The following is a 16,097-nucleotide window of genomic DNA, read 5'->3' as shown; positions in this document are numbered from 1 at the left end:
ACATCAGCAGGAGGAGGTGGAGAAAATGGAGTTGTGGGCCCTCGGTCTTCAAGGCAGCTGCAGAGAGAAAAAGGGATTGACAGGGAGATCTCATTTCAAAGAAATGCCCTAACATATGAAACCCCACAAGAGGGTTGGTGCAGTAAGAACCCTATATGTTGGCAAACCCTAAAGCCCACACCCTTAGTCTCATGGTAAAAGAAAGTGGGGAACATTTAACACCCATAGCACATACCGCTTCCTGCATCTCCGCAACCGGCTGACATCGGGGGCCCCAGGTAGATAACTATGCCCCTTGGTCTTGGATGTCCGGCGTAATTTGGAGAAAGACTCAAATATGGTGGGAACTGCCCCTTCCTTCAGCCTGTGATAGCCACTGTGGGGAAAAGCAGCACTAATGAGCTGAAGAACAAGTGCTGCCACTTGGGCCATCTCTCCCTGGCACCCAACACAGCTTCCCCAGTACTGGAGGTTGTGGCAGGCTGGAAGGCACATAATAAACAAGTTTGAGAAAATGCCATGTTAGGCAGAATCCCACCAATCTCTTAAAGCTGAGATGGGCGAAGCAGCTCCACCAACAGGGCTGGACAGATCAGCCAAAAAGAATTCTTTTTGTGGGCTTGCTGGGAGGCCTGGGTGAGGAACATTCCCTGGAACAGCTGTTTTTCTCTGGTGTTACTGGCAAAGTGAAACTGGGAGTGCGCTTTACTGTACACAAAGGGGAAGGGAAAGCAGCACTTTTGGAACCATGGCTGCCTGTCCACCTGGCAAGCTGTCCTCAGGGCAGCTGCTCAGGGACTGCCTCTTCAAGACACAGCTGCCCGCTGTATACTATGCTGACACCCCACACCCTGCCCAATGCTGGCTGGCAAGGAAGCCCACCTGATTCCCACCAGCTCAAAGCAGTTCTCCTCGAAATGTTTGGAGCAGAAGTAGATGTACTCAGAGGCAGGGTCCCACAGGCCCTGGCCGCTGGGGTCCAGCCGCTGACAGTTGGCCAGCCACAGGCTACGCCTCGGATTGTCCTTCTTGGGAAGTCTGCAGAACCACAAACCCATGAGAACCAGGCTGCCGGAGCCCCTGGGCTCATGCTGTTCAAGTTCCCCAGGGAGGAAGAGTAGGCCCTGCACATGCCGCCAGGAGACCTCCCTGTGACCCTGTCGAAGAAGTACCCCCGCTACCTCTGGCACAGACCAGGAAACTGAGCCCTGGCGAAAGCAGGCAGAGCGCTCAGGGTCCGCTGGCTGGGAAGAGAAAGCACCAAGTAGAAGCCTGGTAAGCGTCCCGTTTTTCTTCCAGGACCGGACTCAGGCGCCAATGACCCGCCCCCTTCGCCCGCCCACCCACAGGTTCAAGCCTCTCGCGGCCTGGAGGAAGGGGAGGGACGAAAGCGCCATCGCGACTCCAGCGGAGGACAACAAAACGCATGCGCAAGCGAGACGTCGTGCACTAACACGCACGCGCGCCGACCTGTGGAAAGAGATGCCGCGGTTGCGCGTCTCGCGCGTATCCCGTGTGCAGCAGCCGGCGGCCGAGCAGTGGCGCGGCATCTGGGGAAGAGGCGGGAGCTAGGTCGCTGGCGGCCGTCCGGACCCCGGAGTGGCTTCACGACCCCAGCTGCCACGCCCTCCAGGGAAAAGTTGCCCGTAGGGACCCCAGTAGCCCGATCTCGGCCCAAACCCGTTCCAGCCCGTTCTCTTTGAGTCCCGTCAGCGGCACTCACGGTCCCGCCATTGCTGCGACGCGGAATTCTCGCGAGTAGTGGCGCTCAGCGGAAGTTGGTACCATAAAGCCTCCGGCGCGAACGGCGCTCACGAGCGGGGAGGCGGTGCTGAAAGTTTCCCAGCGGGCTGGCGCCGGAAGCTGCGGGCCTTGTCCTGTGTCGCGCCTGCGTCATCCGGTTAGGACCGTGGGATACTCGTCCCACTCCTGGGTTTTTCTTTGTCCAAAGGTCAGCTCTTCGTTAACGCCCCACTCGTTTGAAGCGGCTCCCGGGTGCTGGTCCGTGCGGCGTGTGCTCAATGCCCCGGGATCCTCGCAAGCCCACCGTCACCCAAAGGAAGGACTCCCTAACTCAAGAAGGCGCTCGCGCACACAAAGGGGTCCAGGACTCTTGCTAAGAAAAACAACCCACCGGAACCCCCTGCTCAAAACTTGACTCATCTTTCGGGGCGAGGGTTTGAGGGAGTGCTTACAGGCTGTGGCTCTTCAGTACACTTTGGGTAATTCTGGAGGTTTTGTTGTCTCCCACAGCGGCATGCGAGCAGTGGAGGAAGGCTAAGGACATATGTGGAAAAGGAAGTTAAGAACTGGGTTGACACAGCCCTTGGATACACGCCCTAGGCGGAGTCCACTGCACCCCCGAATGATTACTGGGTGAAACCCTTCACGATGTTGGAGGAAACAGACATCAGTGTGTCTGCCAGACAAGAATGCCAGGAAGGACTAAAGAGAATGCTCAGATTGAAGACATTGATAATTCCCTTAGGAAGCCCTTCCGAAGCCTTTCTGGGAGAAATGCAGTACTTAAGCATACAAACGTGCCTACCAGTTCTCTAAAAGAAACAAATGGATATATTTTCTCCTGAGGAATCCACTGGCAAAGGCGGGCCTCTAGACAGGCAGTCTGATCAAAGTACAGCACACAGAACAAATAATGCCTCAATAAACAAATTTTAATAGGTAAATATATCCTGTAAATGTTACAGTGTGCGCGCCCAGGAGAGAGAGTGAAAGGGAGAGTTGCTGCCAGTCATACCCTCCCAGTCAGTATTCTTCCCCTTCTTCAGCCTCTGCTTCCACAGAATCCACGCCCACCTCTTCATAATCCTTCTCCAGCGCTGCCAGGTCCTCTCGGGCTTCTGAGAATTCCCCTTCCTCCATGCCTTCGCCAACATACCAGTGCACAAAGGCCCGCTTGGCATACATGAGGTCGAACTTATGGTCCAGGCGGGCCCAGGCCTCCGCGATGGCAGTGGTGTTGCTCAGCATGCACACAGCCCGCTGCACCTTGGCCAGGTCTCCTCCAGGCACCACTGTGGGGGGCTGGTAGTTAATGCCCACCTGCCAGGGAAGAGGAACAACAAGAGTGAAACTGATGTAGGTTTCACATATGATGGCTTATTGAAAACTGGAGCACTGATCCCAGTTTAAACAATGCCCTGGCCTGGGATTGTACGTAGCTCAGTGGCCCTGGGTTCTAGCCTCAGCACCACATAAAAACAAATAATTACAATAAAGGTTTTTGGCATAAACTGTCAACATTTAATGTACTTTGACCCTACCATACTGCTTTTAGATTCACCCACAGGAAGATGTATCAGGTTTTTTTTTTTAAACCTTTTTTTAATGTGGTGCTGAGGATTGAACCCAGTGCCTCACATGTGCAAAGCAAGCACTCAATTGCTGAGCCACAATCCCAGTCTGATGTTTTAGGTTTTTTGTTTTTCTTTTAAATGAAGGTATTTTATTTTTATTTATATGGTGCTGAGGATTGACTGTGTGCCCTATGTTTTAGGTTTTTAAGTACAGAGTTGAATCTTTGTTTTAATGGCAAAATTGGAAAGGATCATCCATTTATAAGCAACCAGTTCAATCGTATTACATCTCTAAAGTAAAACATGAAAATGAATGAGGGCTGGGGTTGGAGCACTTGGTTTGATCCTTAGGACCTCATAAAAATAAACGAAGCCATTCTGTCCATTTCCAACAACAAAAAACACTTATTAAAAATACAATATTACGGGCTGGGGTCGTGGCTCAGGGTTGAGCACTCACCTAGCCCGTGCAAGGCCCTAGGTTTGATCCTCAGCATCATGTAAAAATAAATAAATAAAATAAAGGTATTGTGTTAACTACAACTAAAAAATGTTTTTTTAAAAAACAATATTATGGGGCTGGGGTCATGGCTCTGCAGTACTGTACTTGCCTACCATATGCAGGGACCTGGGTTTGATCCTCAGTACCACATATGAATCAATAAAATAAAGGTATTGTGTCCAACTACAACTAAAAAATAAATATTTTTTAAAAAGAATATTACTTAAAAAACAAAAAGAAAGCAAGAAAAATGAATTGAGAACCCGGTTCAGGTATATCAATTTGTCTTGGGTTTGATGTATACTCATTAAAGAAAACAGTTGAATTCTATGTAGTTAAGTGTGTGTGTGTGGGCGGGGGGAGAAACAAACAAACCTATGTGGTTAGCATTATACTCAGAGTACAGCCTCAGAGGCTACTGGAACATGTGCTGAAACTGAAGCGCATGAATACCTGGGAGTGTGTTGAGTCAGTGACCCTGCACTATCCTGTGAACAGAAGTAGTTAGCAGGAGCTCTGCACACAGCTAGGCTCCAGAGGCTTTAGAAGGGGTAGAGGGAAGGGCACAGGAGCTCAAACTCTGATGGAGGGGGTGCCCTCCCACAACTTTAAAGCCCAGCCAACTAGCCCTTGTAAGTGGCAGTGCTGCCAGACTCCTGTTCTGTTTGGCCAACTATATGCAGGAATTTGGGTCTGCCACCTACAGGGAAGGAACATGCATCCTTTGCCCATGTCTGTGACTTCTCTGTCAGCCAGCATCACCTGTATAACAAGAGGCATGGTTACCTGAAATAGGCAAAGACATCTCTTAAAGGACAAAAAAGCTCTGGAGAAGGGGAAGAGGATTTCAGCTTTTCAGCCTTCCACCTTGTTTCAATATTTTATACTGATTTTGTAGTATAAAAAGGCCAAATGATGGAGTTGAGGATTGAACCCAGTGCCTCCCATGTGGTCAGCAGTAGAGCACTTGCCTAGCACGCCCAATGCCCAGGGTTTGATCTTCATCACCATATAAAAATAAATAAATAAAATAAAGGTACTATGTCCAACTATAACTAAAAACTAAATATTAAAAAAAAAAAAAAAGGCCAGGGCTGTGGCTCAGTGGTAGAGCATTTGCCTAGCATGCGTGGGGCACTGGGTTTGATTCCTGGCACCACATACAATAAACAAATAAATAAAAACAAAAGATGTTGAGTATTAAAAAAAAAGCCAAATGGTTTTAATCATGGAAGAGACTCCTTGAAAATAGTGTATCCCTCAGCAAATGGTTGCAAAAGAATGGCTGCCAAGTCACACTCCAACTGACAAAAAATAACTTAGAGCAGGAGAATTCAACAAGGCCCACCTGGTGCTGGATGGTCTTCTATAAGGGGACAGCAGAGGCTGACACACACACTTTCCTACAGACCTGCCTCCCTGCTGCCTCTTAGAACCACTCAGCTAGGACAGCAAACCTGGGCAAGCATCTTGCACTTGCCCTGCCAACTAAGGCTGCTTTATATGTCCTCAACTCCCAAATGTCTCACCTACTGGAAAAATATTTTTGTTTCTCAAACCAAAGGCTTAAAAATTAGAAACAAAATGGAAAGTTTCAACAACTACCTGTAACCTCTAACTAGCTTCTGCTACCCCTGTCTTACATTTGATGACTATTTCAAGGTCAGCAAAGTCTGTAGTAGATTTTACCTGCTTCTATGAGTTACTTTAAACTTGACAAATGAAAAATACCATCTTACCAGTAATCTGTGTGCAGATGTCTTTGTGAACTGGGGCTGAGAGGTTTCAAAACGCTTCCTGTAGTAACAGGCAAGCCATGGCCATTCCACATCAGAAAAAGATGATTAACACATATTCCTGTGATGTTTTCATTCTGGAATGACCTTTACCTCCCCCAACACCTCAGGAACTCATCAGGGCTTACAAATATGGGGCCCAGTTGGGCTTGGTGGCACACACCTGTAACCCCAGCAACTTGGGAGGTTGAGGCAGCAGGATTCAGAGTTCAAAGTCAGCCTTAGCAGTCTAGCTAGTATCTAAACAACTTAGGGAGACTCTGTCTCAAAATATAAAAGTGTTGGGGATGTGGCCCAGTGGTAAGAGCCACTATGTTCAATCACTGTTCAATCCTTAAAAAAAAAATCGGGGCCCAGAGCTTTGAATAAATGGAAAACTACTATGGATAAAGACTGATATCCACAAACCAGAGGGCAAAGAGTTGAGGAACACATGTATGGGGAAGCATTTAGTCTGGTAATCCAACAAGTGTTACAGCCTGAGAGTCTAGGATGGCTTCCACATACATGGTGCTTTCCCCATAATAGACGTCAAACCTACCCTTTGCCCACACTTAAATGCTTAGGATTGGGGTTGTGGCTCAGTGGAAGAGCACTTGCCTCGCATGCATGGAGCACTAGAGGTGATCCTCAGCACCACTAAATAAATAAATTAAATTAAGAAGTTGTGTCCATCTACAACTAAAAATTTAAAAATAAAAAAACACTGAGATACACATTTAACAATCCATTCATAAAAACATAAATAATTCCTAAAATTCAGGCACAACAGGTGAACAACATCAAGTCAAGTAAAAATCTACCATTTGGACCAACGAAAAAGGAATCATAGGCCCTGACAAATGTCTAAAGTCAGTAGAGAGGTGAGGGAAACGAGATCAGGGTCTGCTGCCAGACCATTTCTGAATTCTCCTTCCCATCACTTGCAGGCCCCTTAAAGGTATCTCAGCCTCACTCTTCTAAACTATTAAGAAACTTGCAACACCAACCTCACTATCAACTTTAAAGCATGGTTTTAAGAAAGGAGTGCACAGAATGAATGTATTACGTGAAGAATGAAGCTGTTAGCTAATTAAGGACTGCTCTCCTTGCAGTCTCATTAACATCAAGAGGCAACCTCCCTGAAGGAGGTGTGCCTTGAGGGTCAGCACCAGTGTGCACCTGCTGCTCCCTGACTAGCAAGGTGACTAAAAAGTACCCAGTCCTACCTTAAACCCAGTGGGGCACCAATCCACAAACTGGATGGTGCGCTTGGTCTTGATGGTGGCGATGGCTGCATTGACATCTTTTGGGACCACGTCCCCCCTGTACAACATGCAGCAGGCCATGTACTTGCCATGGCGAGGGTCACACTTCACCATCTGGTTGGCAGGCTCAAAGCAGGCATTGGTGATCTCAGCCACTGAGAGCTGCTCGTGATAGGCTTTCTCCGCCGAGATGACCGGGGCATAAGTGGCCAGGGGGAAGTGGATGCGGGGATAAGGCACCAGGTTGGTCTGGAATTCCGTCAGATCCACGTTCAGGGCCCCATCGAACCGCAGGGAGGCCGTGATGGAGGACACGATCTGCCCAATGAGACGATTGAGGTTGGTGTACGTGGGCCGCTCGATGTCCAGGTTGCGCCGACAGATGTCATAGATGGCTTCGTTGTCCACCATGAAGGCACAGTCGGAGTGCTCGAGGGTCGTGTGGGTGGTCAGGATGGAGTTGTAGGGCTCTACCACAGCTGTGGAAACCTGCGGAGCTGGGTAGATGGCAAATTCCAGCTTGGACTTCTTGCCATAGTCCACTGACAGCCGCTCCATGAGCAGAGAAGCGAACCCAGAGCCCGTGCCGCCCCCGAAGCTGTGGAAGATGAGGAAGCCCTGCAGTCCTGTGCACAGATCCGCCTGCAAGAAACCACACAATGTGAGCCAAAGGCTGTGGAAGACACACCACCAAACTCCAACAGGCCAGGCTCACTTCTCTGTGCTCTCACAAGTTCACATGGACTCAAATAAAGTGCCTAACCAGCAGGCATTACCCTCAGAAGCCAAAGCAGACAAGAGACAGCTATCAATGCATCCCAGCAGACACCATACAAGAAGACTCTGCAGACTTGGTCAGATCCCAGAACCTGACCTAAGACCTCCCCAGATGACCTCCCTTTCACAATCCAAGGCCCTCCGCCCCCACCCAGGAACCACTTCAAGAAGCCTCCTTGGTGCTCTTCTTACCAGTTTACGGATCCGGTCCAGGACCAGGTCCACGATCTCCTTGCCAATGGTGTAATGGCCTCTGGCATAATTATTGGCGGCATCTTCCTTCCCAGTGATCAGCTGCTCTGGGTGGAAGAGCTGCCTGTAGGTCCCCGTGCGCACTTCATCTACAAAAAAAACCCCATGATCTGAGAGTCTCTCTGGCCTGCTGTACTCATTAAGGTGGACACAGCCGCAGGAGGGCTGAATCTACAAAGCACACGCTGGAAAATTCTCTGTATGATACACAAACCACAAATGCCACTTATGGCTGTAGTAAGGTAGAGTCAACAGATATACAAATGCCAGCAGGATCAGTTCCCACTGAGAGCAAAATGCTCACATGCCCATATGGGTGATTCTCCAGCTACTTCTTTCTTTCCTACCCTTAGCTACATCAAAGGGAACAATTAAAAACTCACTCATAAACCTGCAGTCACCAGGTCAGCATGACTTCAGTGGGGCCGTGCCATCAGGGAATTGCATGTTGCCCAGGTCACACAGGTTGGAAAATCAGTATTCTGTTATGTCCCAGGGGAACCAATGAAAGGTGCTCTTTTTTACACCTCTTAAAGGAAACTACCTAGGACTTCCAATCTAGAGGAACCCAATGAATGTTCTACACTTAAGTTTCCAGTCTCCAGGCAGCTCAAGACTATAGTGTGCCAGCATGTCAGTGTGGGTGGCATGAAGGAGGGAACCAAGGCCGTGCACCCTGCACTGGGTGTGCATGGGAGACACCTGACCAGCAGAGTCAGCCAGGAGGGAATCTCTCTGCAGCCCAGCTTACTGCTGGTTAAGCAGCTTTTCTCTGCCGGGCAGGTTTCCTGAGGTATGTTCCTGAATCCCACAGTCAAGATCCTTCAGTCCACACCAGTGAGTTCCTCACCCAGCAAAGTCTGGAGCATAGGCTTCAACATCCCTCCTTTCTGCACAGGGATTCAAGGAGTCTACATGGGACTTTACCAAGGCGCTCCCACCCTCCCAGGAAGGCCTCCCTGCAGGCCTGAGCACCTACCAACCACGGTGGGCTCCAGGTCCACAAACACTGCTCTGGGCACGTGCTTGCCAGCCCCGGTTTCGCTGAAGAATGTGTTGAACGAGTCATCCCCGCCGCCAATGGTTTTGTCACTTGGCATCTGACCATCGGGCTGAATTCCATGTTCAAGGCAGTACAGTTCCCAGCAGGCATTGCCGATCTGGACACCTGCCTGCCCCACGTGGATAGAGATACACTCGCGCTGGGAACCAGAACATAAACATGAAATCTTCCTCTTCAAGGTAATTCAAACTATATATAAAATGTAAATGAGACTTCTGTTATAAATTAACCCTTTTAATATATTTTGGTGTAATTTTATTTGGGACATAATATCCCATGAGTTCCATAATCATTCTATATCAGAACACCTGCGTTTCCAACTTTAATACAGATAAATTTGAATCAATGAATCAGAATAGTTATTATAAGTTCTTCTTCTAATAAATTGTTTAAAGTGAACATATAATAATCTGTCAAGTACTGGGCATGGTTGTGCACACCTATAATAACAGAGTTTCCAGAAGCTGAGACAGGAGGATTAAGAGTTCAAAGGCAGCCTCAGCAAAAGTGAGGCACTAAGCAACACAATGAGACCCTGTCTCTAAATAAAATACAAAATAGGGCTGGGGATGTCGCTCAGTGGTCAAGTGCCTCTGAGTTCATTCCCTGGTACCAAAAACTAGTAGTAGTAGTAGTAGTAGAATTATAATAATCTGACAGGTAATTCTGCTTCTACGTAAGGATGGAATTTACTATTGTGTCTGAAGCAAGGACTCAGGAAAATAGAGAAGATATATACAATAATGGTTTTCAGTCATTGGACAATAGCTGGCACAAGATGCAAGTTCCCTAGAGCAGCTTTATAATCACCCCATACTGCCTGGTGAACACCAGGGTGTGGGACAGAAGGCCAAACAACCCAGGCATCCCCTGGTTTGATGAGAGAGAATTCATTGCTCAGTGAGGCAAAAAAGCTAGAAACCACGGGGCAGAGCAGAGAAGGAATAGATGTGCAGAAAGAATTTTATACAAATAAGCAGAATTCAAGGAAGTCTGTAGTTGAGTACTGTGTGGTATATTAGGTATAAGCCAATGCCAGGGAAGGGCAGGCAGAGCAATCCCTGGAACTCACACAGGGCTGGGAACAGTTTGTGTTCCCACCAATTGTGGTGGAAAGACTTCTTGATTCACAGAGTAATAAATGGAGTCCTCATAAGTAGGGCCAAGCGAGGCCAAAACTAAAGGCTGATCTGAACCTACAAAAGAAAATGTAGGGCTGGGGTTTCAGCCTAATGGTGGAGTGCTCACCTAGCATGTATGAGGCCCTGGTTTCGATCCTCAACGCCACATAAAAATAAATAAATAAAATAAAGGTATTGTGTCCAACTACAACTAAAAAATATTTTTTAAAAAGTGTAAAAGCAACCTCAAAAGTAACTATTTCTTGGAACTGCAAATTGATCAACCACTCTGGAAAGCAGTGTGTAGATCCTCAAAAAAACTTGGAATGGAACCACCATTTGACCCAGTTATTCCACTCCTCGGTATATACCCAAAGGACTTAAAATCCACATACTACAGTGATGCAGCCACATTAATGTTTATAGCAGTCAATTTACAATAGCTAAAGTACAGAACCAACCAGGTGCACTTCAATAGATGAATGTATAAAGAAAATGTGGGAGCTGGGCCTGTAGCTCAGTGGTAGAGTGCCTCGCATGTGTGAGGCGCTGGGTTCAATCCTCAACACCATATAAAAATAAATAAATATAAAGATATTGTATCCATCTACAACTAAAAGAATATTTTTTAAAAAAGAAAATGTGGTACATGTACATAATGGAATATTACTCAGCCATAAAGAAGAATGAAATTATGGCATTTGCCAGTTAGTAGATGGAGCTGGGGACTATCATGCTAAGTGAAATAAGCCAGTCCAAACAAACAAACAACAAAAAAAGGCTGAATGTTCTCTCTGACATGTGGATGGTGACACATAATAAGGTGGGGGGAGAACAGAAGTTCAGTGGATTAGACAAAGGGGATTGAAGAGGAGGGAGATGGGATGGGAATAGGAAAGACAATATAATGAACCAGACATAACTTTCCTATGTTCATCTATGAATACATGACCAGTGTAACTCCACATCATGTTCAACCACAAGAATGGGATCCTAATTAGAATAAGTTATACTCCATGTATATATGTCAAAATAACTCTACTGTCATGCTTATCTAAAAAGAACAAATAAAAAAATCAAAAAATTTTTTAAAAGGCACCGTTTCTTGGCATATTAATACACCTCCCCCACAAAATCTAAAACCCAATAATGTAAAATTTACAATATCTGGTATCCAATTTAAACCTCAGAGAAAAATAAGACAAAATCTGACTATAATGAAGAGAAAAATTCACTGATACAAACCCAGAAATGATATAGATGATAGAATTAGAGACTAGAGCATTAAAATAAATATTATATACCCATATGTTTAGGAAGGTAGAGGAAAAAGTGGTATAACAAGAGATACATTTAATATAAAAAAGACACGAACTGATAATATCTAAAAAAATAGAGTCTGAAATAAAAAAAAAGATATCAAATGGGATTTACATCAGATTACACACTTAAGAAGAAATTTGAGGTTGATGAAAAAGTTTTGGAAATAAGCGGTGATGGTTATACAACATGTGAATGTTCTTGTCATCACTGAGTGGTACACATAAAAATGTTTAAAATGGAAAAATCTTATGTCATATGTACTTCACCACACTAACTTTTAAAATGAAAATAAAGCAATAAACTGGGCACAATGGCTTATGCCTATAATCCCAGCTACTTGGAAGATTGAGGAAGAAGGATTGAAAATTTGAGAGCAGAATTGTCAACTTAGTGAGACCTGGTCTCAAAATAAAAATAAAAAAGGGCTGGGCATGTAGCTCAGTGGTAGAGTATCCCCAGATTCAATCCATAGTACCACACACAAACAAATATATTAACAATAAAAATAAATCATATTGATATATCCACACAGTTGAATTTAAAAACAATTATAGTAATGATTATGCAACAACAGAAGAGTTTTATTATTTCACTTATATAAAAATTCTAGAAAATACAGAAAAGCAGATTAAAGCAAATTTAAAGATTGGGAGGGCAGTAGGTGAAAAGGTTTGCAAAGAAGCACCATGAAATTTTGGGGGGTGATGGATATGCTCATTTTTCCCCTTTATTTTATTTGTTTTTATGTGGTGCTGAGGATCAAACCCAGCACCTCGCACATGCTAGGCGAGCGTTCTACCTGCTGAGCCACAACCCCAACCCTGCCCCCATAATGCTCATTTAACATTTGTGGTAACGGTTTCATGGGTTATGAATATATTTTTAAAAAATTTTTAAATATTTATTTTCTAGTTATGGTTGGACACAATACCTTTATCTTATTTACTTTTATGTGGTGCTGAGGATCGAACCCAGGCCCCCTTGCACATGTGGGCAAGCGCTCTACCACTGAGCCATAATCCCAGCCCATGAATATATTAATATTATGTTAAATCTCATCAAATTATACTTTTTAAATGTGAACTTTACTTTTATGTTAATATACCTCCATAGAGCTGTTTAAAATGCAAAATAGAGGCTTTTGAAGATATTCAAAATCTGAGAGACTTAATCATTAGCAGATCATACTACAAAAAATGTTAAAGAAATCCCTTCAGGCAAAAAAAAAAAAAATACCAGAGGGAAAATTGGACCCATACAAAAGAATGAAGAACACTGAAACTGCTAAATATGTGGGCAAACATAAAAGACTTTTACCACATCTTTAAAATATAATTAAGGCAAAAATAATTATTTCTTGTGGGATTTACAAAGGTAAAATATGACAATAGCACAAAGGTCACAAAATGGGAAAATCAAAGTATTCTGTGTAGACTATGATAAATTAAATATATGTGCTATCATCCCCAAAGCAAACACACACACACACACAAAATAAATAAAACAAAGTGGTACAGACAAGAAACTAATGAAGGAGATTTTTAAAAATCATAAAAATAATCAATTATTTAAGAAAGAGAAAGAAAAAAGGGAACAAATAAGATAAATAGAAAATAAATAGCAACCTGGTAGATGTAAGCCAAACCATTTGAATAATCATATTAAATGTCTTTACAACTATAAACACCTAACTAAAAGATTTAGATAGATTAAAAAGCAAGACCAAGATGGATATGGGGTACCTGCCTGTAATCCCAGCTAATAGGGAGGCTGAGGCAGGAGGATCGCAAGTTCAAGACCAGCCTGGACAATTTAGCAAGACCCTTCCTCAAAATAAAATATTTCAAAAGGTTTGAGGATGTAGCTCAATGGTTAAGTGCTGATATACTCAATCCCCAGTACTGGGACAAAAAAAAAAGACTAAACTATACACTAAAGACAAGAAACCCAGAGATAGGTTAAAAAGTAAAGAAGATACACCATTAGCATAGTCACTCTAGCTTTCCTTTGATTCAGTTTTAATGGAGTATCTTCTTTACTTTTTGACCTAACAACATAGTTTTTAAAGGGAAGAATTTTATCAGGGAAAAAGAAGGTCATAGTGAAAAGGGGGTCAATTCATCAAGAAAGTATGATAATTCTTTTTTGATGGGGGATACAGGGATTAAACTCATGTGATAGACAGAACCTGATCTTTTCTTAAAATTGGGAGCCATCTCGCCACAAAGCCATGAAAAGATAATTTCTGCTTTACTATAAATTACTGCAAATTCTGAACCTGCTTGGAATGCCTGCCCATGCCTTGAACTCACCCATGCCTGGCTCTCTGACCAGATAGCAGCCCTCTCTGAAACTTTAGTGACACCTCACAAATCTTGGCCTTCCCTGGCCAGATAACGACCTTCTCTAAGGCTCTAATGACCTTCATAAATTCTGATGTCGGGGCCAGCAAAAATGTAAACTACCATTTGTGTTATGCTTGTTAGAGTTCTGTTATCTTTAACCCCCCCTCTTTGTGTAACTTTCTGGGTTATAAAGCTGGGCTGCAGGAAAGCTGCGGCTGCTGTCTTGTTCCTGAGGTTTTGGGTGGGAGAGGCAGCCTGGCCGTCGAAATAATAAGCTTGCTTTAATTTGATTTTAATTGGAGTCAGTGGTCTTTTCTTGCATCCTGGTCTAACACAGGGGCACTCAACCATTGAACCACATCACCATTTTGTATTTTATTTAAAGACAGGGTCTCACTGAGTTGCTTAGTACCTCGCTGTTGATGAGGCTGGCTTTGAACTCATGATCCCCCTGCCTCAGCCTTCCAAACTGTTGGGATTACAGTAGTGCACTATCACATCCGGCAATAATTCTTAATGTTTATGCATTGCTATCTTTATGAATTTTTAATACAGAATTTCAAATCATTCAAAGCAAAAACTGACAAAACTGAATGAAGAGGGCTGGGGTTGTTTTGTTGCTCAGTAGAATAACATTCGCCTAGCATGTTTGAGGCACTTGGTTCGATCCTAAGCACCACATAAAAATAAATTTTAAAATAAAGGTATTGTGTTCATCTACAACTAAAAATTTTTTTAAAAATTTGAATGAAGAAACATACAATCCATAATCAATTAAAGACTCTTATATTCTTCTTTCAATAACCAACAGAACAAGTCACAAAAATAAGTAATGATATAAAAGATTTAGACAATGTCAACCACAATGACCTAACTGACATTTATAGAACTGTCCACACTGCAAGAGCAGCAAAATATACATTTTAACTGCCTAGGGAAAATTTACTAAAATAGATCATATTCTCAACTGGTCATAAGTTTCAATACATTTTTTAAAAATCCAGATAAAACAAAATATGTTTCTGAATGTTAGAATTAGAAATCAATAACAAAGATATCTGGATAATTCCCAAATGTTTAAAGCTAATAGTAAGGGAAATTTGCAAAGTATATGGGATGAAAATGAAGACATAACATCAAATTTTTTGTGGGATGCAGCTTAAACAGAGCTTAGAAAGAAACTTACAAAAATACTAAAAAAAAATACTAAAAAAAATTGAAAGGTCTAAAATCAGGGACTAGGGCTGTAGCTTAGTGGTAAAGCGCTTGCCTCGCATGTGTGAGGCACTGGGTTTGATCCTCAGCACCACATAAAAATAAATAAAGATACTGTGTGTTCATCTACAACTAAAAAAAAAATACTTAAAAAGAAGTCTAAAATCCATGACACATACAACTCGTTCAGGAGAAGAACATTTCCCATGAGGCCAGCATTACCTTAATACCAAAAATCAAAGAAAACTACAGATCAATGACTCATGGACTCTCCTTTTATAAACCTAAAAATCAATGACTGAAGCTTCCATCTTAAGAAACTAGAAAAAAGAGCAAATACCTAAATTAAGCAGAAAAAATAATAAAGAGCAAGAATAAAATTTAAAAAAAAAAACAGAAAAATATTAGAATCGGTGACAGCAAAAATTGGTACTTAGAACAGTGCAATGAAATTGATGAACTCCAAGCCCAACTGATCCAGAAAAGGCTTAGACAAATTACTAGAAATGGAATGAGAAAAAAAGATGGGCTGGGAATGTGGCTCAAGTGGTAACGCGATCGCCTGGCATGTGCGGGGTGCTGGGTTCGATCCTTAGCACCACATAAAGATGTTGTGTCCACTGAAAATTGAAAAATAAATATAAAAAATTCTCTCTTTCAAAAAAAAGATGATTATTACTGATGCTGAGATATTTCAAGATAAAGAAATATTGTAATTTTTTGTCAATAAATTCGACAACAAATGGAATGGACAAAAATCCTTGAACAATTTACGAAAGCCACTCAGAAGGGATATCAAGAATTAAAAAAAAAAAAAACCAAGCAGTGCAAATGGCCACATAAAGATCCAGATAGAGCTGGGGTTGTAGCTTAGTGGTAGAGCACTTGCTTATTAGCACATATGGGGCACCACATAAAAATAAGATAAAGGTATTATATTCATTAAAAAAAATCCAGATAATTTTAAAGAAGTGTATTATTGTTCCCTCATGTAACTATGATCACATCATGGCTCAGAAATTTCAAACTATCAGTTGTTTCAAAGCTCCTAACCCAGGAGTGGGTTTGTCTCTTTGTCTTTAAGCTCCTGTAAAGCTTAGAAATTCTGCTTCTTCTTAGTACACTTAAGACAAATGGTT

General features: G+C 43.1%; 2 protein-coding genes across 2 annotated transcripts in view; both read right to left on the bottom strand.

Moving 5' to 3' along the window:
• Positions 1 to 2,281, bottom strand: part of Thap7 (THAP domain containing 7) — a 3,807-nt gene extending 1,526 nt beyond the window's left edge. The window contains exons 1-4 of the mRNA XM_015500371.2: positions 1,471 to 2,281; positions 883 to 1,038; positions 236 to 376; positions 3 to 57 (exon numbers count right to left, since the gene is read on the bottom strand). Of these exons, the coding sequence (XP_015355857.1) occupies positions 3 to 57; positions 236 to 376; positions 883 to 1,038; positions 1,471 to 1,550 (432 nt within the window). The 5' untranslated portion in view covers positions 1,551 to 2,281. The remainder of the gene's footprint in view (positions 1 to 2; positions 58 to 235; positions 377 to 882; positions 1,039 to 1,470) is intronic.
• A 376-nt stretch (positions 2,282 to 2,657) lies between these two features.
• LOC107154696 (tubulin alpha-3 chain) overlaps positions 2,658 to 16,097 on the bottom strand; it is a 29,853-nt gene continuing 16,413 nt past the window's right edge. The window contains exons 3-6 of the mRNA XM_015500370.2: positions 8,871 to 9,093; positions 7,832 to 7,980; positions 6,824 to 7,504; positions 2,658 to 3,063 (exon numbers count right to left, since the gene is read on the bottom strand). Of these exons, the coding sequence (XP_015355856.2) occupies positions 2,767 to 3,063; positions 6,824 to 7,504; positions 7,832 to 7,980; positions 8,871 to 9,093 (1,350 nt within the window). The 3' untranslated portion in view covers positions 2,658 to 2,766. The remainder of the gene's footprint in view (positions 3,064 to 6,823; positions 7,505 to 7,831; positions 7,981 to 8,870; positions 9,094 to 16,097) is intronic.

Source organism: Marmota marmota, unplaced genomic scaffold (genome assembly GCF_001458135.2).
Source record: "Marmota marmota marmota unplaced genomic scaffold, marMar, whole genome shotgun sequence".
NCBI lineage: Eukaryota > Metazoa > Chordata > Mammalia > Rodentia > Sciuridae > Marmota > Marmota marmota.
Note: the sequence above shows the minus strand (reverse complement) of the source record. Positions and strands in the feature narration are given on the sequence as shown.